Source organism: Mercurialis annua, linkage group LG4, assembly GCF_937616625.2.
Source record: "Mercurialis annua linkage group LG4, ddMerAnnu1.2, whole genome shotgun sequence".
NCBI lineage: Eukaryota > Viridiplantae > Streptophyta > Magnoliopsida > Malpighiales > Euphorbiaceae > Mercurialis > Mercurialis annua.
In genome coordinates, this window is record NC_065573.1 from 32,661,891 (window position 1) to 32,686,777 (window position 24,887).

The window sequence follows — 24,887 nt, forward strand, 5'->3', positions numbered from 1 at the left end:
TTTCTTACAAAATTGTATTTATCAACAAGCATACAGAAATATAATCTTAGTATAATTAAGCCATATGTAGTAATTTACTTACCAATTTAATTGCACCACTGTTATTTAATTCGAAATATTTACCTGGATATGGATATTGTATGTACACAATAATACATATAATTATGACATAAGATTGAACTTTAGCACATTAAAGAAATTTTCTTCCAGGTTACAATATTCCATATGGCTCACCTCGCGCGGTGATCTCATTTTTGGTAAAGCTAAGAGCTACTGCTGCAGGCCAGTGCTGCTCACAGCCGATGCTTTCGCTCTCCGGGATGCAGTCAGAAGATCCGCAATTCACTTCAATTGTGATAAAATACCGCAATTGCAATAAAGAAGTTATTCCGTGGGATCTGGCTGATTGTGAAAGAAATCCGAGCTATATTCTCATCTATTTGATCTTGTAACTTTACTCATATTAGTAGAACTCAGAATCGAGTTGAAGATTGGGTTAGTAAGGATAGCTCCATTTAATTTGTACAAGAAGAGATGTTATTTAAACCCACCCCCTGAGCTTAATCGTCTTTTATACGTTGAATCATTTTCCAATCAATTATGATATAATCATTTTGTTTAGAAAAAAACTACCATTTTACACCAATGAGCTATAGTTCAAATGGTATACACGTCTAGCAGCATTCTGATAAATTCGTGGTTTTAATTCTTCCATAATCGGTTTCGCTTCTCAATTATCAAAAAAGATATATTATCATTTTACAATTATAACTGGGCTTGAGAGTTGTAGAACATATGTTTTTGTTAATAATAAAAAAAAAATTATCATTTTTATCTATGATCATAATATACTTATACGGGGAAGTTCTTACCTAGACCCGGTCCATGGAAAATTCATAGACCTATCCAATGAGGTGTTAGAGAAAATAATAAAAAGAGAGAAAATTATGTTAGATTTTCTAACACTAAGTGTTGATCAATATTATATGTTTTGTATCCGTATATTATAGTTTAATTTAATGTACACAATATTTAATATGTTGCATCCAGAGTAGAACTTTTTTTTTCATTATAAACAAAATTTAATTTACCGCAAAAGTTACAAATGCAATATTAAAATTCATCTAATATTTTCATGTACTTTTGTAGCTATTCGCCTATTCTTGAATACTGCAGTTGATGCTTTGATCATCAACAACATTATAGTACAAACACGATAGTCTTCCGTCAAATTTTGAAACTAATTTATGCGGATGCAATCCACAATATTTTTTTCCTAATCGAGCAACACAGATGTCTATGATTTTCTTGAACATGCTATCTCCTTCGATCAACGGTTGTTTTACGAATTCCTCTAAAGGCATCCACTGTACAATTCAAAGTTCGGGAGTTTTAGAAGCGTTTCAAAAAAAAAAAAAATACTAATCATAAGATTCGTCAAATTTTTGTTAAAATATATAGCTGTCAAAATTGTATGCCTATACCTTGGCTGCTTTGATTTCATGATTGTCGATGGTGATCTGAGAAGATAAAGATTTTAACATGCAGACAAAGAATAGATCTGATTTATCAAATGCTAAATTATGAACATGTCTGAATGCTACAACTTCTATGAACTCTGTATCCACCTGCAATTATAATAGGGTAGAACAATAAGCAAATATTCAAGATCCGACTGAAAAATTAATTATAATGTGATGAAATCTTTAATTAATATCGAGTAAGAGAATATTCTTACCCCAGTCTCCTCTTTCACTTCTCTTACAGTTCCCGAATAAATCTCTTCTGACTGATACAACAAATAATAGAGTTGAAAATTAGACAAAATGATATAAAATTTATGAAAAATTTCGAAGTAAATTATTAATTTCTCTTCTCTCACCTCATGAATGAATCCGGTTGGAATTTTCCATAGACCAACTGATTGTTGGTCACAAAATCTCTCTTGTACTACAAGAACCTGCAAGTGACAAGCAGCAGATGTTCATAAGCATCAGATTGAAATGTAGAAATTGAAAATAGTTCTATATTGCACGATTTTTTTTAAAACTACGAATTCCATTTTTGTTTCCGAGATCCCTTAAAAAAAATTCTACGTATCTTTATAATCATTTCTTATAAAAAATATTTCATTTCATTTCGTTGTTTTCGATTTCGATATTTCTGTTTCCGATGTGCATACCTCATTATTGTCATTGATGACAAATCCCCCAACCCCTACTTGATGGGTAGCATTAGAAGGAAGCATACAGGGTCCTTCAGGAAGCCAGTAAGTTAACATCACATATCCTGGTTCTGCATGGTGATATCCAAAACCTTCCTGCAATCAATTATCAGAATCTATAATTAATAACACATCATCTAATTTTTGAAGATAGACAAAAAGTTATACAATCAATTTTTTTTTCAAAATTAAACTAAGCCAAAAATCATCGATTCAGTTTCCACTAGAACCGAACTGAACTTTTTTCAGGTTCAAAATGGAACATAACAAAAAAAAAAGATTTATTTACCAAACGGCGCCAATTAAATCAGTTTAGTTCGATTATTTAATTTAGTTCGATTCTTTGCACACCCCTAATATTGAGTATGTTAAAAAGCTTAAATGTAGAAGAAGTTACCTTTACGGCTACGGGAACAAGCTCCGATCGCTCCAATGGCAACTTTAGCCAAATTCCCTTCTTTCCCTGCAATTCAGTCACACTAAAACTATTAACTTCAACAACCGATTATACTGCGCAGGAAAAAATGGTAGTGAAAAAACAGGATAATTGACTCTAAAAGTCACTAAACTATCCGCTTATTTGCATTTTAGTGACTAAAGTTTGATTTGTTTCAAGAAATACTCACCATTAATTTCCATCGAGAAACAGAAAAATGAAGAGAAGAAGCAAAATCATCTGAATTTTCCGGTAATCTCTTCGAATCAACTATAATTCCTCCATATTCGTCGTCAAATGCATCAAGAACTTTCCGATTCCCTCCAAAAAATGTCGAATTACTATTATTCTTTTCATTAAAATGATATAAATAATTTTCAACTTCATTATTAGCCTTCTTCAATAAATAAGCACCATTGGCAGTACTCGAACAAGAAATCTTCAAATTAGATTCCCCTAAAAATAAGAATGACAAAGAAATTAATAATCCCTTTCAAGAAAAATTTCCTCAAACGGAAAAAAATGAAAATTCAAGAACAGAGCTAAACAGAAATACTTATTAGGATTAAAATTAAAAAATTTGTACATAATTATAATTACCTCTACAAGAATTAAGCTTTGAAGAGAATCTAAAACCACCCAGTTGGCTTAAATTGGAAGAAAGATTTGGAGATGTCTTAGCCATGACAGAAATCTCAGACAAAGACATGGATTTAGAATCAACGAGCTTCAACTCCATTAATGACACCACTGAATAATTTTTTGGTATCCAAACAAAAACTTATTAATTAAACAGTACTATATCCACAGCCACAAGTATATTAGTATATATTAGGTAACTGCAAGAATGAATTATATTACAAGATATTAAAATTTTCTTATATATATAGTTAAGCGGAGATTGGATTGACCCACAAATAAAAAATGATTCAGCAAGAAAACGTTGTGGGATTAATCGCCAGTTGAAGTCAAACTCAGGCAACCATAGGTTACAAGACAAAATTTAAATCTTTTTTTTTTATTTCAAAGTTCAGTTTAAATTTTTTGGAATCTATTTGCTTTAGTAGAGGTGAACATGTGGTAAGAAATGAGTGGTGCATGAGATTTGATAAGAATTACAAACAATGTACATTAGTGAAATTTAAAATAAAAAAAGAAGATGCTTAAAATATGCTGTGAAAAGGACAATTATTTAAGAATTTCTTGATCTTGATATAAATGAAAGAACGAGGAACGTCGGATGGATCAGGTGATATATCAAGAAATAATTGAAGAGATGGGCAGATCAGGTGTAGTTTTAGGAATTCAGGTAATGGCATGGGTCACTAAAAAATTGAGGGATCATTTCTATATATGACACGTTTTTTAGCTGCTGCTACTTTTTTCTGTTTTTAGTTCTGCATAACCTTTTCTTATGGAAACTAAATTCTTAAAAATTAAAAAGCTTAACCAATGGGGATTGGTACAAATGGTAAATGGCTTGATATCGCTTAAATAAGGTCTCGGGTTCGAGTCTTATAAATGCAGAAAATTTCCACTGGTACTTACCCAACATACCAGGTGCATGACGCGGGTCGGATCCAGATTAGTCAGGACGAAGCCCTGACAACCGAATGGGATAAAAAAAATAAAAAATAAAAAAGCTTAATATATACTTTTAGCGTTTATGTGAGGATTTGATCCCACACCCTTTGCAACGCACATACTATTTGAATTGAATAAACTTTTATAATTATAAATTATTTCCAAAATACTTTTATATTTTCCTAAATTGTTTTATCCTATAAATTCTATTTCCAGACGCCAACCGTTTATTTTCACTTTCTTGATCTCTCTTCTTCCGATTCTTATAATTCTGTAAAGACAAAATTATTTCTTAAAAGATTTCTCAAAAACAAATTAAGATTTTTTAATAATAAATTGACCTTAATAACCTGATATTTAATCTAAGATGTGTGTAACTGAGAAACCAAATTGTAATGTCATTTCTGCATTCATCAGGAAACTGACCAATCATATAGCTATATATCTAAGAACATTTTAGTTACATTACAATCACAAGAAATATAGATTTCAATAATCAATACAACCTATACACCCCAACACGTAAGATAGTCAAAACCATAATCTATTAGAATTTTAGTTAACACAAAACATAATTAGTTGAATACAATTGAAAAATAAAGTCTACTTTTTCTTGGTAAAATTAATAAACACAAACTAAATACATTTAAATTCTTCAAAAAATAAAAAAGCCGTAAGTTATTACGTTTTTTTCACTAATTTTGAATTTCACTATAAAATTGAAAGAAAAATCTTAGGCATGTTTTGTGATCATCATCCGAATGCAGAGCCAATTGAATTTGCCGACTCCATCAGGCGACTCCTTATAAAGATAATTACGGATATCGACTCGAGAATTATTTAGCGTTGGGATCCGTATAAGTAAAACATGTAGTTAGGCACATATCTCTGCAATTATCCGTAAGAAAACTGATCGAGCTTCCACTATATTTAAAACATCTTTTATAACAATCATCATAACAAGAAGTCTCCGTCACGGCACCAGTATCATATTCCCACGGCCAACTCCAAGCTCTTCCGACCGGCAGAGATACAAATATAACAAGCATTACAATAAAAATTATTTTATTGTTTTTGCTTGTTGCCATTTGATTTTTTTAACTCAATGGCATATTGGATTTTAATGCTGCAAAATTGTGCATTTTATAAAGGTTTAAAAATGTTCAACAAATTCTCGTTAGATGATGATGGTGTGGAGATAAATTTAGGATGCTAAAATGTTAATTGGACACTCGTTTTTACTAATTTAGAGTAGGCTTAACAATAGAAGATGTATTTTAGGGTTATGAAAATATCAATTTTTTCTATTCTTAGGATTAGTTAGTTAATTTGGTAATGAATTTTTATTAATCTGGTATTAAACCATAATTTATTATTATGTTAAGTTGAAGCTTCTAATTGATTTTATTTTTTCTTGATAAGAAAACACAATCTTAACAAGCTATACTTATTTAAAAAATTCACTTTTATTGATAAAAGAAAGGCCTTATGGTGAAAAAAGAAATCCAAACCTTTAAGGTTTGTCGCAATTTAATTCAAATTTTTTAATCTTTGTAATAATAGCCAATTATATTTTTTATGTGAAAGCTTTTGAGTAGTTTTGAGCTTTTTGCCACTTCTTGTGGCTTTAAATATATCATTATTAATAAAATAATAATAGTGTAGCCTAATTGAAAATAATAAATTTGGCCACCAATAGCTAGATTTGGATCAAATTACAACAAGTCGTAAAAATTTAAATTTTTTCCACCATTAGACCTAAAAAAAGGTTTATTTTAATCTACATAGGTGTCTAGAAATCTTTACCAAAATTTTCTCTTAGCTTCATAATTAGCATAGTTTGAAATAAATTTTGGGTTAAATAAAAATTTATATCCATGAACTTCAACATTTTATTTACTGACACATCTCAACTTTCACACGTATATTTGGTATTTCTAATTATTTTTATTGTTTCAACTTTCAATAGCGAGCCTTAATTTCCACAACCTGTAAATTATTGTACTTTTAAACACATCAGATAATAATTTTAATAATATACTTAGAATACTCAATATTTAATTAACTATTTAAATATTACTTAAGCATAATATAAAATTCTATTAATTATAATTAAAATACTCAATATTTAAAAACAAACATATCAAAATTAAAACTTTATTCTATATAAGTTTTATACAAAAATACAAAGAAACTACTAGTTATACTTTGTAGTTTTGGTAATGTTCCTGAATTAATTTTATAGTCTTACTATTTTGTAAAATAGTAGTTTTAAAAAGATATATGCAATTTTATAAATTATATATATATATATATATATATATATATATATATATATATATATATATCATTTATTGATTTTTGTTAAAAATAGTCTGAAAATAAATATTAAATTTCTTTTTGAAATGTATATTATTTCATAATAATTGAAATCTTAAAGATTTTTTTTAATGAAATTAAATTTAGTTTGGGTATTTTTAAAATAAATTTTATAAATTACTTTAATAAAAAAAATTAAAATTTAGCTAGTTTAATTTGCTGATAAAAATTTAATGAGTTTAATTGACATATATGAAAGAGTCATGCATGCATATGCGCTAATACATATTCTGGAAATTATTAAAATATTAGAAAAATATTAATTTTAGATGTCAAATGATGGATTAATTGTAAAATAATTTATAAATTTGTTTTGTGACAAAAAAAAGTTATTAAGTTTAATATTTTTGCAGTTGCAATAAATTTTTTAAATGTTGATAAATTTAGCTATCAATTTTTCATTTTTCATTTTTGGCAAATTAAAACACCACTATCATATGTTTGTCGTTCATTACAAAATATCCAATAGCATTGATAGAGATGGAAGAGGAAACATGAATCCTATTGTCCAGTACCAAAGCAGCCACCTATTGTTTCTCATTCACAAAGGGTTAATGTCAAAAAAATCACGAACTTTACACGTTTTCTCATTTTAATCATGCAGTTTATATTTTTTTATTTTCATGCACGAACTACCACTTCTTCCCAAATTCATGCACGGTGCTGAGGTGGCACTCGTTCATTGGTGTAAAATGAACTCCACCTCAGCGAATTACACCAATGGAGTTGTGACACCTCAGCGCCGTGCATGAATTTGAGAAAAAGTGGTAGTTCGTGTATGAAAATGAGAAAATTTAAATTATGTGATTAAAATGAAAAAACGTGTAAAGTTGGTGAATTTTTATAACATTAACCCTTCAAAAAATATCCAAACCAATTCATAATTTATCCCTAAATGTTTTCGGAGATCGTTTAGATATTTTATGTTCAAACATAAAAGGTTAGGGAAATATTATAAGAAATTGAATGTATAATTCTAGTAGAATGTTATTTAATGTTTATACTATTTGAGCTATACATATATAATGATATTGATAGGTACAATTTTTTACTTCTAAAATATTAATATATGCATAAAGTTAATCTTACTATGGCGTATTTAAAATCGCCACGTTTACTCTAAACCGGTTAAAGGTATATTTAACAAAAGTAAAAAAAATAGTATATATACAGCACAATTTTTATATGGTAATATTTGATACAATGATATTGATAGGTAGATATAAACATTTCAATTGTTTATTTTCATACTTATATTGATTTTAGCACGTGGTTTCGAGGTTTTTTTTTTTTTTTTGTCAAAGGCTAAAACTTCAAGCAAAATATTAAGGTAATTAATTTTATGCTATTTTTTTCTAACCAAGATACTCTACTTCTTCCATTTCATTTTAAGAATTTCATATTTTATTTTAAAAAAAAATTATAATTTTTTTACTATTATTAATAAAGATAAAAGAACTTCACATCTTGCAAATGTACTAATTTAATTATCTATCATTTACTAAAACATTAAACTAAAAAAATATTCCATCCGTCCCATAAAAATAGACAAATTGAATTTGTGCAGAAATTAAAAATAGAAATTAAATTGATTCATTTTAATTAATCTTCTAAAATATCCTTAAATTAATTATCTAGATATTATAAACAGTGTTAATTGTATGTTTTGAAAAACACTAATTGCTTATTAAAATTACAAATAAATTTTCAAAAATTAGGTTTGCCATTAATTTTTAGGTTTAAATGCATCAAAAATCATGAACTATCGCGTGTTTTTGGTATTTAACACGAACTTTTAATTTTGGCTTAAAAATACATGAACTTTCAACTTTTTGCAATTAAGACCAAGTGTGAATTTTTTTTTTAAAACGGCGTCGTTTTAGGTCCAAAGCGGCACCGTTTTATGGCCAAAACGGCGTCGTTTTATGTCCGAAATGGTGTCCATGTTATTATTGCAAAAAATTGAAAGTTTGTGTATTTCTATGCCAAAATTAAAAGTTCGTGTTAAATACCAAAAACACGCGATAGTTCGTGATTTTTGGAGCATTTAAGCCTATTTTGGTTTAAATGCATCAAAAATCATGAACTATCGCGTGTTTTTGGTATTTAACACGAACTTTTAATTTTGGCTTAAAAATACATGAACTTTCAACTTTTTGCAATTAAGACCAAGTGTGATTTTTTTTTTTAAAAACGGCGTCGTTTTAGGTCCAAAGCGGCACCGTTTTATGGCCAAAACGGCGTCGTTTTATGTCCGAAATGGTGTCCATGTTATTATTGCAAAAAATTGAAAGTTTGTGTATTTCTAGCTAGTAAGGAAATTAATCTCTTTATAATTACTCTAAATTGCAGTCCAATTGAGCATGATTGAAATATTTGTAGGAGAAGTTACAATACAAACTAACCTTTTTATACCATTTACAAAATTGACTCTAATAAAAATATTTGTTATGATTTTTATTTTTGTGGATTAGATTTAAGTTCAGCATATCTATCATCTCTAAAAATAACAATTGCACGTTGATAGTATGTAGATTTTTTTTAAGAATGTGATATATACTTTTCTCCAAAGAGAAAAAGAAAGAAAGTGATATAATTTAAATCAAGACAATGAATCAAAGACCACAAGGGTTTTTAGTAGAATATATATTGAATATTATTATGTAAAAGGAATATAAGAAAATAAAATAAACAGGTTGAATAAGAAAATAAAATAAATATATCAAATATCTAAACACGATAAAGTACATTGTACATACTATCACATGTAACATGTTCCAGGCATATGATATAATAATAAAATATGGAATTACTCATTGAATATATAATAATATATAATATATATTTGTTTATTTGTTTCTGGGTGGCTCGATGGATTTAGATCATGTAACAGTCTGCCCTGAAGATTGCAATTGGTAGGAACGTGCATGGTACTAACCAAACCTAATTATTCTATACCTTAATTACATCATTTCTTAATTATAAAGATTGGAGAATGATTGCTATGATATATGCACTTCTTGTTGATAGGAACTTGAATCCACTAATTTAAATTTCTATAATTATGCTTAATTGGCAGTATTAGTTGTTCGCTCTCACTGATTTTTCTCTTATGTAAGAGTTTAGAAATAGCAAGATTAAATAGAATTCAAATGAGTGTAACTCTAGCGTCTCTCTTTTAAGAAACCTTTCAAACCCTAATAAGTTTTTCTTTTTTTTTTTTTTTTTTTTTTGGTAAGCCCATCCGGTTTCCAAGGTTTCGCCCTGACTAATCCGGATCCGACCCGTGTCGCGCACCTGGCATGGTGGGGGAGTCTTCCAGTGGGAATTTTCTGCATTCACAAGGACTCGAACCCGAGACCTTGCTTAAGCGATACCAAGCCGTTTACCACTTGGACCAATTCCCATTGGTTTTTTTTTATTTCTCTTAAATTCAGTTTTTTAACCTTTTTCATAGTTTTTGTTTTAAATTTTGAATAAAGTTTCTTTCTTGGCCAATTTTGGTCTAGATCTAGAAATTATTTTTCTACCTTAGTATCTTAATTTTATTAGATCTGTTCTAATCGAAATTAAAAATAGTTTTTTTCATCGTTGGAGATGAAATTGTATTTTGCGATGCAAGCGATTTGGATCTCTAAAACAATTAGAGCCACCATCTTACGACGGATTTCACCAAATATCGATATATTTTTCGTCAGTATAGATGATGTCTTTAATGTTCAAGAGAAGAGATATGTCACAAAAGATGTGATTAGGGACTTTAACGATTAATTTATAGCTGCTAGCTGTAGCAGTCGTGCGATTAAAGTTAGTATTATCATGGCAAGTGAAGTTAATCTAATTCCCTTTATTTCAAAGGTTGTAATGGATGCCTTCAACAACAACTCTTTGCTTTGTAATATTATCAGTTTGATAGCACATGACTACTTTAACTTAATTGAGATGCATATATGTTGTTTTAATTACGATAGAAAATCTCATGTGGTAGCATATGGCTATTTTAGTTTATCTAATTGGTTGGGACATATCCCTCCGATTATTAAATTTTATGTACTGGCTGATCAATCAGCTTTTGATTAATAGAACTTTTTATTTCAAAAAAAAAAAAAAAAATAGCAAGATTAATTGCCAAAGGTCTTGATTCCACCAAAATAAAGTTGAAGCGCTTCAAGGACTTATTAATGGGTTTTGCTATTCTAGTTTTTTTTTTTTAATAATTAGGGAGAGGGAGCGCTTGTTGGAGGATTTGAACCCACGACTTTGATATTTACTGCCCAGCGCTTAAACCATTTGAACTACAGCTCGTTGGTTGCTATTCTAGTTCTTTGATATTGGGTAAGGTTGCAAAAAATTAAGTGCCAACTACCAAGTAATTGCTGATTAACTCATCAAGAAACTTCTATCCTGAGATAGACAAGGTGCAACAACACTCAGTTATTGATTAAAACTGGAAAAGATAAATTAAATAGTTTCTATTTATCATGCTTATATAAAATTTATTATTCCTAATGTAATTTATTAAATTATATAAATATGAATTCAAATTTTAGCCAAAAAAATGTATTCTAACCATACTTTTAAAAAAGTCTATATTGTAGCCAAATTTCATTATTTGGCTTCAATTTTATCCATACCCAAAAATTAAGCAAAAAATGAGATATTTTATTCAATGACATATCGATTTGGTTAAATGTGAAATCATATAATGTGATTTTGACTGTAATTTAGATTTTATTACTCGCCGCATGAACACCACCTCACACATTTTTAATTCAATTTCAAGAACTGGATAAAATTGAAACCGTGTCATGTGATTTTGATTGTAATCGTATTTATTGAAAAAAAAAAAACATACCAGTTAGAACGATAACATTTGCTAAATTTGGATTTTTTTGGGTAAGCTCATATATTAATAGAATTTAGAGCTTGATATATTAGTTTTAGAAAGAAACACAGCAACCATTTAATTTTTCCTAGTGAAGAAGGATCAAGCTTTTTCATTGTTGGTGAAGGAATTACAAATGATAAAATTGACATTGAACAGTATTTATTGAAAGCTTACATAAAATCTTTTTGAACATTTAGCACATAAAAATTACATAAAAGAAAGTAAAATTTGGTACCCATCTCCTGTTTTAAGCAGTAGTTGAGAAATTTAATGATAATTGTAGTTTACTTTAGACTGTGTAATGAGGGTTTACATCAATATCTAAACCCTTCAACCTGGCAAAAGATTCTACTCTGCCTTTCAGAGTGTGAAGCTCCCTTAATCTGCACCATCAAATTATATATATATATCAAAAAAAGTTTTTATTTCAATATGCATAATGAAATAATTACTATCAATGTTTTAAACTTTATTACATCTCTTTGATAATTTAATTTTATTTATCTGACGTTTCTTTTGAATTGAGCTTATAATTAGGCTGAATAACCTGGACACTTAATTTTTAAAAGTCCGCCTTGAACCTGAATCCATATAATAGGTTTGTTTTTTATATGCAGACTTAAGTGTTCATATAGTTAAATTTGTATGTAGGTTTAAAAAAACCCGATCTAATCTTGTATAAATCAGATATCAGGTTAGATTTTGATAATTAATATCAGACTCGAACAGAGTTTAGATCAAAATCGGACTTGCATTTAAAAGAGTCAAGTCCGGTTGGACTCGACTATAACCTATTCAAGTCCAGGCCATAATCAGTGCACCCATGAGGGGTTTTAGTTGGGGCTGTTTATACAAATATCACAAACTTTCATTCTAATATATTTATGACTCATAAATTTTTAAATTCATAGTTGATTTTCGATTTGATTTCAGGATGAGATAGAGTTAATATCAAGTTAACATAAAGTTGATTATTGAGTTGACTACAGTTACGAGGTATAAATATAAACTTTTTTAAAAAATTGAGAGATTTTTGGAGAAAAAAAAACGGCTGAATACATAGTTTGACCCCTGAACTTGTACCCTTTTACCCATCTAACCTCTAAACTTAACGTCTCACCTATCGAACCTCTGAATTTGTTAAATAATCCGATTTGACCCATGAACTTGATAAAAACGTAAACATTGAACCCCTCCGTACACAATTTCTTCTATAATGTTTCAAGTGACAGGTGGCACGAAGGGGTTCAATATTTACGTATTTATCAAGTTTAGGGGTTAAATCGGATTATTTAACAAGTTCAGAGGTTCGATAGGTGAGACGTTAAGTTTAGAGGTTAGATGGGTAAAAGGGTACAAGTTCAGGGGTCAAACTATGTATTAAGCCTAAAAAGACTGTAGGTCATGTAAGTTTTTACCGAAAAGTGAGTCATAAATTGTAATTTTCTCTTTTAGTGAGTAATTTTTTTAAAATGCAGCGAAAAATATTATTTTGGCCTAATGTCATGATGGTGAAGCGAAAACAAAACCTTGCAATCTCTGCCCTTCTTCTAGCTTCTTCAGCAAGAACACTGATCTCTCTGAAAGTATTCTTTTCAGAGAACACTTTTGATTCTGCAGATTCCAAGCCATGAAGTGTTCGCTGCTGCGTCGCCCATGCTGCTTCACGCGCCTCCTTCCCAAAGTCTTTCTGAGTGGTCATTGCAGTCTGCAAAAAGAATGGTGAAACTTAATAACATCTCAAAAATCCTGACAATGGCTGAAGAAAATAAACAAATTAGGGTTTGATCTGACTCACTCTTTGGTCATAGACTAGGCCCCAAGCTCTTCCACTCAATGCATATCTGACAGCAAATTTGATAGGATCAAGCAACAAATAAGTTACAATATTGTATATCCATATAGCACCGGTCCATTTCCAGCCAATCTGATGAATTCCAGCAAATTCCCATGTTGCTGTCGCAGATATTACTGTCGCGATCTGCGTAAATCATCAGCATGTTTTATGGAACAGTATGAAAGTTTATGAACTAGAATGTGAAGAATAATTATTTATTTATTTATTTATACCAGTTGAGCTATTATGAAAGCAATGATGAGAAGAAGACCGGGTCTTTCTGTGAATGACCAGCTTCTGGACCGAGTCACGAAGATCAGAGCCTGACTGATGGTGCTAACTTGAAGATATACAGCTGATGCTAGCTGTCCGTTCAGTTGCTTGACGACATTTAAATCCGAGAGGTTGTGATGAGTCTTCTCAAGGCTATCGACATGGAAATGTTTCTATAGCAACACGAGAAAATTGAAACAAAGAGACAGGACGAATCAGAGAACTAGCAAGCATTCCTGAACTATTGCACGAAAACTTGTTGAGTTCTACTATGTTTTGGCGTTTCATTTGGAAACATTTCTGAAATTCCGAAACTTCAAATTTATAACTTTTTTTATAATCTCTATATTTATAACTTACTGTTGTAAAAAATGTCCTTATTCACTATTCAGTTTAGATTTCCTAGCAACAAAGAACCTGACTGATAATTTTTTTTTAAAAAAACTGTAAAATGGTGAGGAAATGGGCGATTTTACCGTAAAAAAGTCGGTTTCGTAAGCTCCCCAGAAGAAGACAACAGTCATTATAGCAAGATAAGCACCAATTACAATGCCGGTAGCAAAAATTTCACTGAGCTTCCAGCTGTCTGGTATTGGGGATGGCTTAACTCTGTCTTTAGATATTGTCATAATAGTACCTGACAGAACATATTCAGAAAAAAAAGGTAACTAATATGATCTTTAAAGAAGAAGAGGCAATAAGAATGACTAGTAATGGTTACCATCATTTAGAATGGCAATAATCAGAACCATGAAGGGAGGGAAATTAAACTTCCAGAAACAAGTGAGCAGCATAAATCCCATCTGTTAAAACAAATCAGTTATATCTGTTAATCATTGGCAATCTATGTTGCACTGAAACGATAAAGACGACACAAAAAAAATAATTCAAGAATAGCTTATAAACAATTAAACTTATAAACTTTTAGAGTTTCAGAATCATTTCCGTAAACAGAAACTAAACGCCCAACCGTAAGACTCGCGAAGTTGACGAGTTCCAGAAACGAAAGGAATAGGGAACTCACCACAATACGGATGGTGATAGACACTGCATATATCTGTTGGAATGAAAAAGAAAAATCAAAAAGGGTGCTGAAGAAAACTAAATTCAAGATTTATCAATCATCATCTTACAGTGTAGTTCTTCATTCTTTGAAAGATTGCACGGCTGGTTAAAACAGCACTAATTATGACACTGAGCCCTGGTTCAGTAAGAACTATATCAGAAGCACCGCGAGCCGCATCTGTTGAATCAGCCACAGCAATTCCTATGTCTGCAATCTTTAATGCAGGTGCATCATTAACTCCATCACCAGTCATCCCAACTATGTGCTTTTTAGTTTGCAGTCGCTTCACAATCTCAAATTTGTGCTCTAAAACAAACAAAAACACACACAACTTGTATCATCCGATATTGAAAATGTGAGAGCATTTTGAGTGGTTTTGAAATGCTTAGTATTTAATCAACAAACTAACTTGGATTAATCATTTTAAGCAAGTTGAATCCGAGCTATTATAAACCTGAAGAAGATTGAATAGACAGAATTACCAGGGAAAACACCAGCAAAACCGTCGGCTTTTTCAATGAGTTCATCAATAGGTAAGACTCCAAATTCTCCATTTTTGTTTTCACCAAGTAAGGAGGATGATGGATACATGTTTGAGCCCATCCCGAGGCGTCTTCCTGTCTCTTTTGCAATTGCTAATTGATCACCTGTGATCATTTTGACTCCAACACCAAGGTCTAGAGCTCTTCTAATAGTTTCAGCACTATCATGGCGTGGTGGATCGAAAAGAGGGAGTAGTCCGACGAATTCCCAAGGACTGCCAGGACTTTCTTTTGTACCGGCGGGTACCTCCTGTAAACAATTTCACACTCTTCTTTAATAACTATAGAGTTCACAGGGTCTGTATGGAAATGGAAATGTTGAAATGGTAATTGCTGAAACGAAACAGACTGTAATATAGAATTTTCGAGTTTTAGAAGTGTTTTCAGAAACAAAAGTGAATTATGGAAATCTAGCACTCGAGAAAGTTTCCATGTGACATATAGTAGTAGTAAATAACTATTAAGGAACAAACCTTCGTAATACACATGCTAAATGAAGTAGCGATAATACCTGTCGAGCAATTCCTAGAGAGCGAAGTCCACGTTCAGCAAATTTATCAATTATTGAATGTACTTTTTGAGCAATTTCAGATTTGTTTGATGCCAGATTGAGAATCTGAAATTCAACAAAAGAGATGTAAAAATAATTTAGGCTATGGCATATGACGAAGATAAAAGAATCTATAACATTTAAATTACAAACCTGCTCTGGTGCTCCTTTGCTCACTCTATGCATATTTCCTGCACTATCTATGTAAGTAAGTGCTGTTCTCTTATCAGTTGGATTGAATGGAAGAAAGTGAACTTCAGTAATTCCAGCTCGGGCCTAACGATCGAACAATGTAATAAACTCAGTGTAGTGCATCAGAAACTTAAGTGGCAGAAGACCTAATTGATAAAATGCCATACCTCTTTCGGATCAGCAAGCATCGCGACAATCGCTGCATCGATTGCATCTTGATTTTCCAATCTTGAAGCTCTTGCAGCCATTAGCACAACCATGTCCTTATCAACACCCTTTGCAAAAACCTAATATGAAATGGATGAAATTAATTTTTGGAATTACAGATGCAAACACAGTGATCTGTTTGTTTTAGGATTTTCTTTTACTGTTGATATAAGTAAAAATAGCACCTCTATTAAAGCCTTGTCCACTGTAAGCTTGTTAAGAGTCAAAGTTCCAGTTTTATCACTGCAGAGTACATCCATTCCTGCCATTTCCTCAATTGCTGTCATTCTCTTTGTTATGGCACCCTGCAGAGTAATTTTGTTAAGGAGATGTTCTTAGCTCTTTATATGTTGCACGAAAACTTATAGAATTCTACGTTTCAGGTTTCCGTTTGTTGAAACATTTCTAGAACTCTGTAACTTTATATTTATAACTTATTCTCGTAAAAATATTATCTTTTTGTTGTATTCTGTTTAAGCGTTTCCTTTTCCGGGCTACATAGTGCTTAATGAATTATAGCTTTTCAAGTACCTGCTGAGACAATTTATGAGAACCAATGGCCATAGTAACAGAAAGCACAGTTGGCATAGCAATAGGGATACCACCAATGAGTAAAACCAGAAGATTGTCAATACCGACGCGATACTCCCTTTCTTGAATCCCATATATCACAATGATCTCAATCACCATTCCAATGGCAATGGAGCAAATACAGAAATTTCCGATCGCCGTCAGAACCTGAAGAAGGTAATTTAACATGTTTAGCATACTATTGCTTGTTAGCATCAAATTATTTTATCAGGAGTATTGTGACAAACCTTCTGAAAATGACCAATATGGGTGGTGGAATCCACAAGGTGAGCTGCTTTTCCGAAGAACGTATGTACTCCAGTAGCAATAACAACTGCTTCAATTTCACCTTGCTTACATGTCGAGCCAGAGTAAATTCCGTCTCCATGATGTTTAGTTACAGGAAGCGACTCTCCTGTCAGAGCAGACTGGTTCGGACGAAGCAATAAAATTCAATACTATGTTTAAGTTTCAACAATTTCCTACGGTAATCAAAGCATTTTGTACTACTAATTTGTTAACCTGATCAATTTTCAAAGGATCTCCTTCGAGTAATCGCGCGTCAGCAGGAATAATATCTCCTAGTTTGATACTAATGATGTCTCCAGGGACTAATACAGCAGCATCTAACTCTGCCCAGCTCTCATCGCGTAAAACCTGATGAAGATTATTTAGATATATAGAAGAGCTTGTCATGTTAAACGATGAGTAAAGGATGAGATTTTAACCTTCGCCTTCGGGGCTAGCCGAGCCATTAAAGCTGCAGCTGCATTTCCAGCATTATTTTCCTCTATAAAGCTTATGGTTGAATTAACGATAAGCAGGGTCATAATTCCAATAAAATCATGGTAATCTACTCCTTCTCCCTGAAGAATTGGTTTCAGAATTTATTAAAATATTGGAAATTTTTCGAGGTTAAAGATAAAACATGAGAATATCTATAAACTTACGCCTCCATGAGCAAGAGAGATGGCCATAATTGCTGCAGCTTCCATAACCCATGATAATGGATTCCACATAAAACCCAGAAACTTGAGTACTTTACTTTCCTATAAAAAGCAGACCACATAAATTAAATTAAATACTAATTATAGCCTAATTTACTAGCTGAATATCAAAACATAAAATTAAATAAACAAGTTTTTTTCAGACCTTTTTCTCTTCAAGCTTGTTATAACCAAATACTGATAACCGCTGTTCAACTTCATCAGAAGAGAGGCCATTTTTTGTACACTTCAATTTGTCAAAAACTTCTTCAACTGGTATTGTCTCCTGTCAAATTCCAATCCATGTGAGAAAAAAAAAACATGCTAATCCTGAAAGTTCATCAGAAATCATTGAGAATTTCAAATTTTCTTGCTCTTCAAAAAGTAAAAAATCAATTAAGCAAACTACTCATGCTATTTAGAAGTTAAAACAGCAAACTAGTCATGGGTCTTAACAAATGGAAGCTCTCACCTAGATCCCGCCCATGGATTAATTTAGAGTAAAGTGTTCTCGCCGCTCCTCCCTAAACTTGTTTGTATGACTCAGTTTACTCATGCTTAATAATTTTAATACATAATTCCAACCCAATTTGTGATTACTCGTTTTATTTATCTAGTTCTTAAACTTTTATTTGGACTTATCTAATTCTTTAATTTTATGTTTTTTTTATTTATTTGCTTCCTAAATTTTTATTTGAATTTATTTGATCCCTTAACTTTACATTCTTTCTGATTCCTCAGTTTTGTGCTTTTTTTATTTATTTGGTATTTTAGTTTTACATTTTTGAGGACTTGAGAAAACGTAAAATTGAAGTTGAGGGATACATAAAATTAAATGGAAATTTAGGGATAAAATAAATAAAAAAATTTAAGTTAAAGGGTTAAATAACACCAAATAAAAGTTTAGGGATCATATAATAAAACTCTTAAAGTTAAAGAACCTCAAAAATGAGTGAATCCATAAAAAAATTCCATAGGAACAAACGTGTCTTAAATTTTTAACGTTTATCAATAAGGACGGAGCCAAAGTGGGTAACCCCGTCCAACCGCCTCGTGGGCGTCAAAGTGTCATGAACGAGAGATTCATATTTTTTGTCAGGATTTTTTCAGCCTATTAGCCTCATATTTTTGTTGTCAGTCTTTTTGTTTTTCATAATTCACTCCAATTAAAAAAAAATCGTAAAGAGTGACTAAAGTTTTCATTCTTCCATTAAACGATGAAGAAAGGAGATTGATTTCTTTAAAAAAGGACTATTTCAATCTTCACAATTATAAAAAACTTAATTCAGCTTAATTACATGAAAACTTAGTTTAGTGACTTTAGTCTGTAACTATTATAAGAAGTTTAGTTCATCCTTTAACTATTTTAAAAAGTTTATTAATTTCAACCTTTTTTTGTGCCATGAAGTTTAAATAAATTATTAATCTCTACTAATCAGTATATTATTTTAATCATAAAATAATACATATGGAAATTGAAAAAAAATTAATACAACGAGTAATTTTTTTAAAAGTTTTAATGAGGTTGAATGATTATTTTATATAGAGATTAAATGATAATTATTTGGTACAAAAGGTAGAAAAATAATTGAACGATATATAATTTGGCATAAAAATGACAATTTGTTTGGCTAAATAAAATTTTGCCCCCTGAATAAAATTTTATATTCAGCCATTAGTTATCGACGTTTCATTTATTACATTTAAACAATTGAATCTTATTTTTCCCTACAACGCAAGATTTTCCAATCAATTTCCGCAAATAATTGTCTACGTGGATGACAAATTTCCTAAGTCCTCGTAAGTATATTAAATTACTTTGATGTCTCACATATGTATATTTATATATATCAAAAAAATTATACTTTCATCCTTCTTAATTGACAATCAAACAATATAGTCACTGTTATTTTTCATTAACGTTTTAGCCATTATGTGCAGTTTGTTAGTTAATAAAATTTGGATTTAATTAAAAATATTATTTTAGTCCTTAAACTTATATTTTTAATAGATATAAATAAAAATTATATTATTATGAAATTCAATGATTAATGACTTCAATTTAAATTTTTGATATTTTATAATTTTATAAAGTTAATGTAATAAAAAAAACTTAACTAATAAAAAAAGTAAAAGCAATTAAATTGAATTGATTAAGCTATTAAATCTCATAAAATATAATTTGAATTTATGTTTGTCTCAAAATTAAATTAAAATTTAACTTCTAATTAAGTCTTTTGACTTAGTTGACTAACCCAAAAATAAGCAAAACAACTAAAATGTGAACAGAAACAAAAACAAAAAACCATATCATCTAATTTTTAAATAAGGAGAACGAAAGTGTTAATTATAACATATATGAGGAAACTAAGAGTACTATGCAATATGTTTAACCGGGTATTAAACTTAGAAGGGTATTGAATTATGCCAAAGTTTCAAAATGGGTACTGAATTTTTTTTTAACAAAATATATATTGAATTATGCAAAACGTTACAAAATGGATACTCTCAGCCACTTTTTGCGGACGTGACTTCTTCTTTCGTCCAAGCAGTGGAGGACACGTGGCTGAGAGTATCCATTTTGTAACGTTTTGTATAATTCAATACCCATTTTGTAACAAAAAATAGTTCAGTACCCCTTTTGAAACTTTCATATAGTTCAGTACCCTCTCAAGTTTAATACCCATATTTAACCCAAGAAAAACAAGGAAATTGCAAAAAGATTTGTACCAGATCAACAGTTTCCTTGCTAATAGCTTCAAGGGCCATAGTTGTCTTGTCCATTACAACTATCTTGTTGCTTCAGCTCCCACTCTTAAAATAGAAAATCTGCAGATTTAGAATCCAAGCATCAAAATATTTCAAACTTTTAAGTAAGTCGCTCTCTCTTAAGTGATCATTCATTATTGCTTTTGTTTCTGATTTCTTGATATTAGTTTAAAATATCCACCTTCTATATTAACTAGCTTTAATTATTTATATGTACGCAATTTTTGATTTGTAAGTTGCATGCATGCAGTTTCTAATGATTCACTACTTAGTAATAAAAGAAGAAAACGATAGCTTTAGAAAGCTCCTCTTACTCATGCAAAGAGCAAATAATGGCGACCGAATAGCTAGGAAAAGAATTGTGCAAAAGTGTAGGAGGAAGAATCATATTTATAACTTGAAACAAAACGTATATATAGCCAAATATAAGATTTGAATACGTTAAAAACAATCACAAGTAATTAAAGCCAATATCATTTAAAATTGAATAAAAAAGTGTGTCATTTTGTCCAATAATTTTATATTTTGTGTCAATTATATTCAATAGTGAAGCAACAAATTAAAGAAATTAAATAAAAACAAGATAGATACAAATAATAAAATGGAAGTAGAAATGAAAAGGAATAGTGTGGATACAAGATAGCTTATGTATTTCCGCCTCCTAGAACTTGCCAGTCCAAACAACAAGCAACAAAGTGTAAGAATATAAATGGTATTTCCAATGTATAATTCAGATGCAGCTGTTCAATTCTTTTTCAATTTGGTCCTTTCTTTTTTGTTCCTCTCTATACTTTAACATTTATACGCAATGAAAATTAATACTAAATTTAATTTTTTTGGTTCATTTTGAAAATATATATATAAGGTTACTTGACCAAAATGTTGAATTAATTGATCAATCAAAACTTAAACTAATTGATTAAAATTAATAGATTCAAGAGAGAAATTAATCAAGTTCTCTAATTTCTGGACTGTGTTCAAAATTTAGAAAAAACAGTGAGAATTGTTGTCTTGTTGGATTCATTAATTGGAATAAAATGATTATGAAACAGAGATGAGAATATTAATTGTTTAACTCATTACTAATGAACTTAATTTTCGATGCATCCAACCAGTGCAAGTACAGTTTGAAAGGAAACAAAAGGAGGAAGAAAAATCATTGGAGAGATCATATTATATTGTAGATCCATGAAATTAATTGGTTGTAGATATTTATAATGACAAAATAAATAGTACAGATTATATATCTCAATCAACAACAAAATGCAAACTGCCAATTTATGCCAAGAAGTTAAATTTATGAGTCTTGTTGCAAATCTAACCGATAATCTTAATAAATATTATTCCTAATAATTTGTTGTCTAGCGCTTATGTTCTGATATCCATAATATATTTTTATATTTTATTTATCGAAGTTAGCCTATGATAAAAATATATAAGTATTTTACGATTGGCTTGTATAAATTTAGTTACCATAAAGTTATAGGATTGTGCAATCGGCCGGTTCGGTTGTTTTTCGGCGACCCAACCAAAAAACGAAAAATTGGTAAAAGTTCAAAACTGAACTGAATCAAATTAGGTTCATATGGCATCCGAAAACCCTGAAAAGTTTCGATCCGATTCGGCCAGAAACCATCTTTTTAATTATGTGTATTTATTTGCAAGTTCCACCCATAGACCAGGGACGAAAGTCGGTCTTAATTAATGATCTGACGGTGCCAAGTGGAAGAGCCGTCGCAAAAGAAAGTTACTTAGCCCAGGTTATGCCAACCGAGTTAGATGCATCCATGTCTGTTGTTCTCTGTTGTTCGATCTTTTTTATTCCTTTTCTTATTGTACCAAATTAAAAAAAATTGACTAATAATTTTTATATATATGTTATCAGTACATCTCATCTGTTATAAGAAATTCATCAACCTATATTAGATATAAAAAAAGAATAAAGACTAAAAAGGTATAAATAATAAATTTTTAAATTTCTTACTCGGTTTTCAAAAAGCTAAAACCAAATTGAAAGCTGAATGTTAAATTTCTATATTGATAAAAATCAAATCAAATCGTTTTAACCATACAACTGAACAATATAAGAATTTCGGTTTATTTCTGTTTTTGTTTTGGGTTGGTTTCTACACACCCCTTGTTGCTTCTCTATAAAAAAATGGTTGAAGTATATATTAGCTACTTTATGCTATAAACGAAATACAACTATCCGGGTATAGAACCGAGTAAAAACCGAACCAACCTATTAATTTGAATTATTACCAAATTAAATTTAAATAAAAACATGATGTGAATGTGAATAATTATAAGACACTAGTTTTAATTTATTTTTATTTTCACCATTGATTGATCCAAACAATTGAAAACCCAAACTTCTCGGTGTGTGTGTTTGTATGTGTGTAAAATCTTATAGATATTCATAAACGTTAAAAGTATAATAAAATTACAGAATTTTATACAAACTAAAAATGTACTAAGACTATTCCAACAATAAATATATACTTCTTCTCTCATTTTATTTGTCATTTCTTCATTTTCATATTTACTATAAATATATTATATTATATTATATTTTTATAATTATATTTTTATTTTATGTCCCTTATTCTTATCTTGGAAATATAACACTTGTTAATATTGCTAATTCTTATCACACTCATCACAGTACTATATAATATATTTATATAAAACTGGAAATAAACATGAATTCACGCATCACAGTACTATATTTAGGCACCAATCCATCATCCCATTGAACGAGCGGCAGGAATTTGCAGTTGATGGGCGGCAGCGGCAAATTCAATAGAAGATTACTATTTTATTTTCGTGAAAAATAACTTTTGGATTCACACCATAAAAGCACGATGAGGAACAATTTTTCTATTTTAATATAATATTTGTGTAAATAAAAAAGATGAGTTGGTATTATAGGGGAATTGAAAATTTAAAATGTAAATACAAATTAAGTATGGTATGTTTGTAATTATTTTATAGTTTTGTAGTAGAGGGTGTAATTTCTTCTTTTTATATCCAATTGCATTGTATGGATCTTGATTATTTCGAAATGGGCCTATTACTCAAGTAGAGCATATTGGGCGCAAAAGAGTTTCGGATGGACAATATGGGCCTTAATGGGTGGTGGTTTAACTTAGGCTTCTTCAAATAAGTACCCTACATGACTATATTTAATTAGATTTTTACTGTTGACAAAAAAAAATTGATGACATATTTTTTAAGTTTCCAAATTGCACAAATAATTTTATGATATTTGAGGATTACTGTCAACTATAAAAAAGAACATAAGTGGTTAAAAGAAATAAAATCTCCTACAAAATCTCAAAGCATAAATATATAGCAATTAATATTCAAGAATCTTTAATAATTCTTAATTATAGTAACTGATAATTTAAATTATATGCCATAAACGGAAAAAAGGAAACCAAAAAAATAAAATGATTAAAAAAATGAAAACAATAAATATTTGAGAAATAAAAAAAATCCAGCAAAATAAAAAATTCATCAACTCATCATAAACAATGAACAAATATGAATACACAATTTAAATTCATTTATTTATTAAAAAAAACTGATATACTGTCAGTTTACATGTAGTTAACTATTAATATATTAAATTTAATAAAAAAACTATTAACATCATAAAATCATTTTTAGATAAATCTAACAATAATATATTCCTAAAATTAACAGTACACTAAATTAGTTAATTGTCAGTTAATCAGTAATCACTTATTAGTTAACTTTAACTAATAAAAAAAGATAGTTAATATTATGATAAGTACATGTTTTAGATAACCAACACAAGTATAGTTAACTAATAGTTAACAGTTAGGAAACATATATTTACCCCCTAAATATTTTCAAAATTATTCAAATATAACAAAAAAACAACTGAACATCAAATTTTAATTATTTTAAAAATAATCATACGTATAAAAATAACTGATAGTTAACTATGAGTCACATATTAGTTAACTGTAATTAAAAAAAAAATTCAATATATATTCATGTTTTATATAAACACTCATACAAAGTTAGTTAACTATTAATTAACATTATTTTTACATCATTGCTAATATCTCAATTACAATAAAAAGGACAACAGCTACCAGCCACCGCGCCTTCGTTCATCGTTCGCTTTCGTTTATCATTCGCCTATCTTCGTCTCACTCCAACGACTGCTTTCTTCGTTCAACTCAAACCGCCTTCGTTCATCGTTCGCATATCTTCGTCCCACTCCAACGACTACTTTCTTCGTACAACTCAAACCGCCTACGTTCATCGTTTTTTTCATCAGTTTGACAGAAAAAAAACTGCAATATAAAAAATAATAAAGACGATTCAAAAACTTTAGAAATGCTTGCAG

At 29.9% G+C, this 24,887-nt stretch overlaps 2 protein-coding genes across 2 annotated transcripts; both read right to left on the minus strand.

The window, feature by feature from the left end:
• Nucleotides 1–1,099: 1,099 nt before the first annotated feature.
• On the minus strand, nucleotides 1,100–3,686 carry LOC126679413 (nudix hydrolase 8-like). The gene is made up of 8 exons (XM_050374434.2): nucleotides 3,261–3,686; nucleotides 2,851–3,116; nucleotides 2,622–2,687; nucleotides 2,183–2,320; nucleotides 1,883–1,960; nucleotides 1,739–1,789; nucleotides 1,485–1,628; nucleotides 1,100–1,367 (listed from the first exon to the last, which is right to left on the minus strand). Exons 1-8 carry the CDS (start codon nucleotides 3,397–3,399, stop codon nucleotides 1,158–1,160), a joined length of 1,092 nt encoding a protein of 363 aa, XP_050230391.1. The 5' UTR covers nucleotides 3,400–3,686; the 3' UTR covers nucleotides 1,100–1,157.
• A 7,952-nt stretch (nucleotides 3,687–11,638) lies between these two features.
• On the minus strand, nucleotides 11,639–18,308 carry LOC126678057 (ATPase 11, plasma membrane-type-like). Its single transcript, XM_050372926.1, has 20 exons — nucleotides 18,207–18,308; nucleotides 17,901–18,020; nucleotides 17,699–17,797; nucleotides 17,477–17,614; nucleotides 17,271–17,405; nucleotides 16,997–17,176; nucleotides 16,710–16,916; nucleotides 16,364–16,483; nucleotides 16,139–16,258; nucleotides 15,933–16,055; nucleotides 15,741–15,845; nucleotides 15,170–15,479; nucleotides 14,755–14,993; nucleotides 14,646–14,678; nucleotides 14,343–14,424; nucleotides 14,098–14,258; nucleotides 13,582–13,794; nucleotides 13,310–13,492; nucleotides 13,041–13,219; nucleotides 11,639–11,894 (listed from the first exon to the last, which is right to left on the minus strand). Exons 3-20 carry the CDS (start codon nucleotides 17,765–17,767, stop codon nucleotides 11,801–11,803), a joined length of 2,691 nt encoding a protein of 896 aa, XP_050228883.1. The 5' UTR covers nucleotides 17,768–17,797; nucleotides 17,901–18,020; nucleotides 18,207–18,308; the 3' UTR covers nucleotides 11,639–11,800.
• Nucleotides 18,309–24,887: the final 6,579 nt, after the last annotated feature.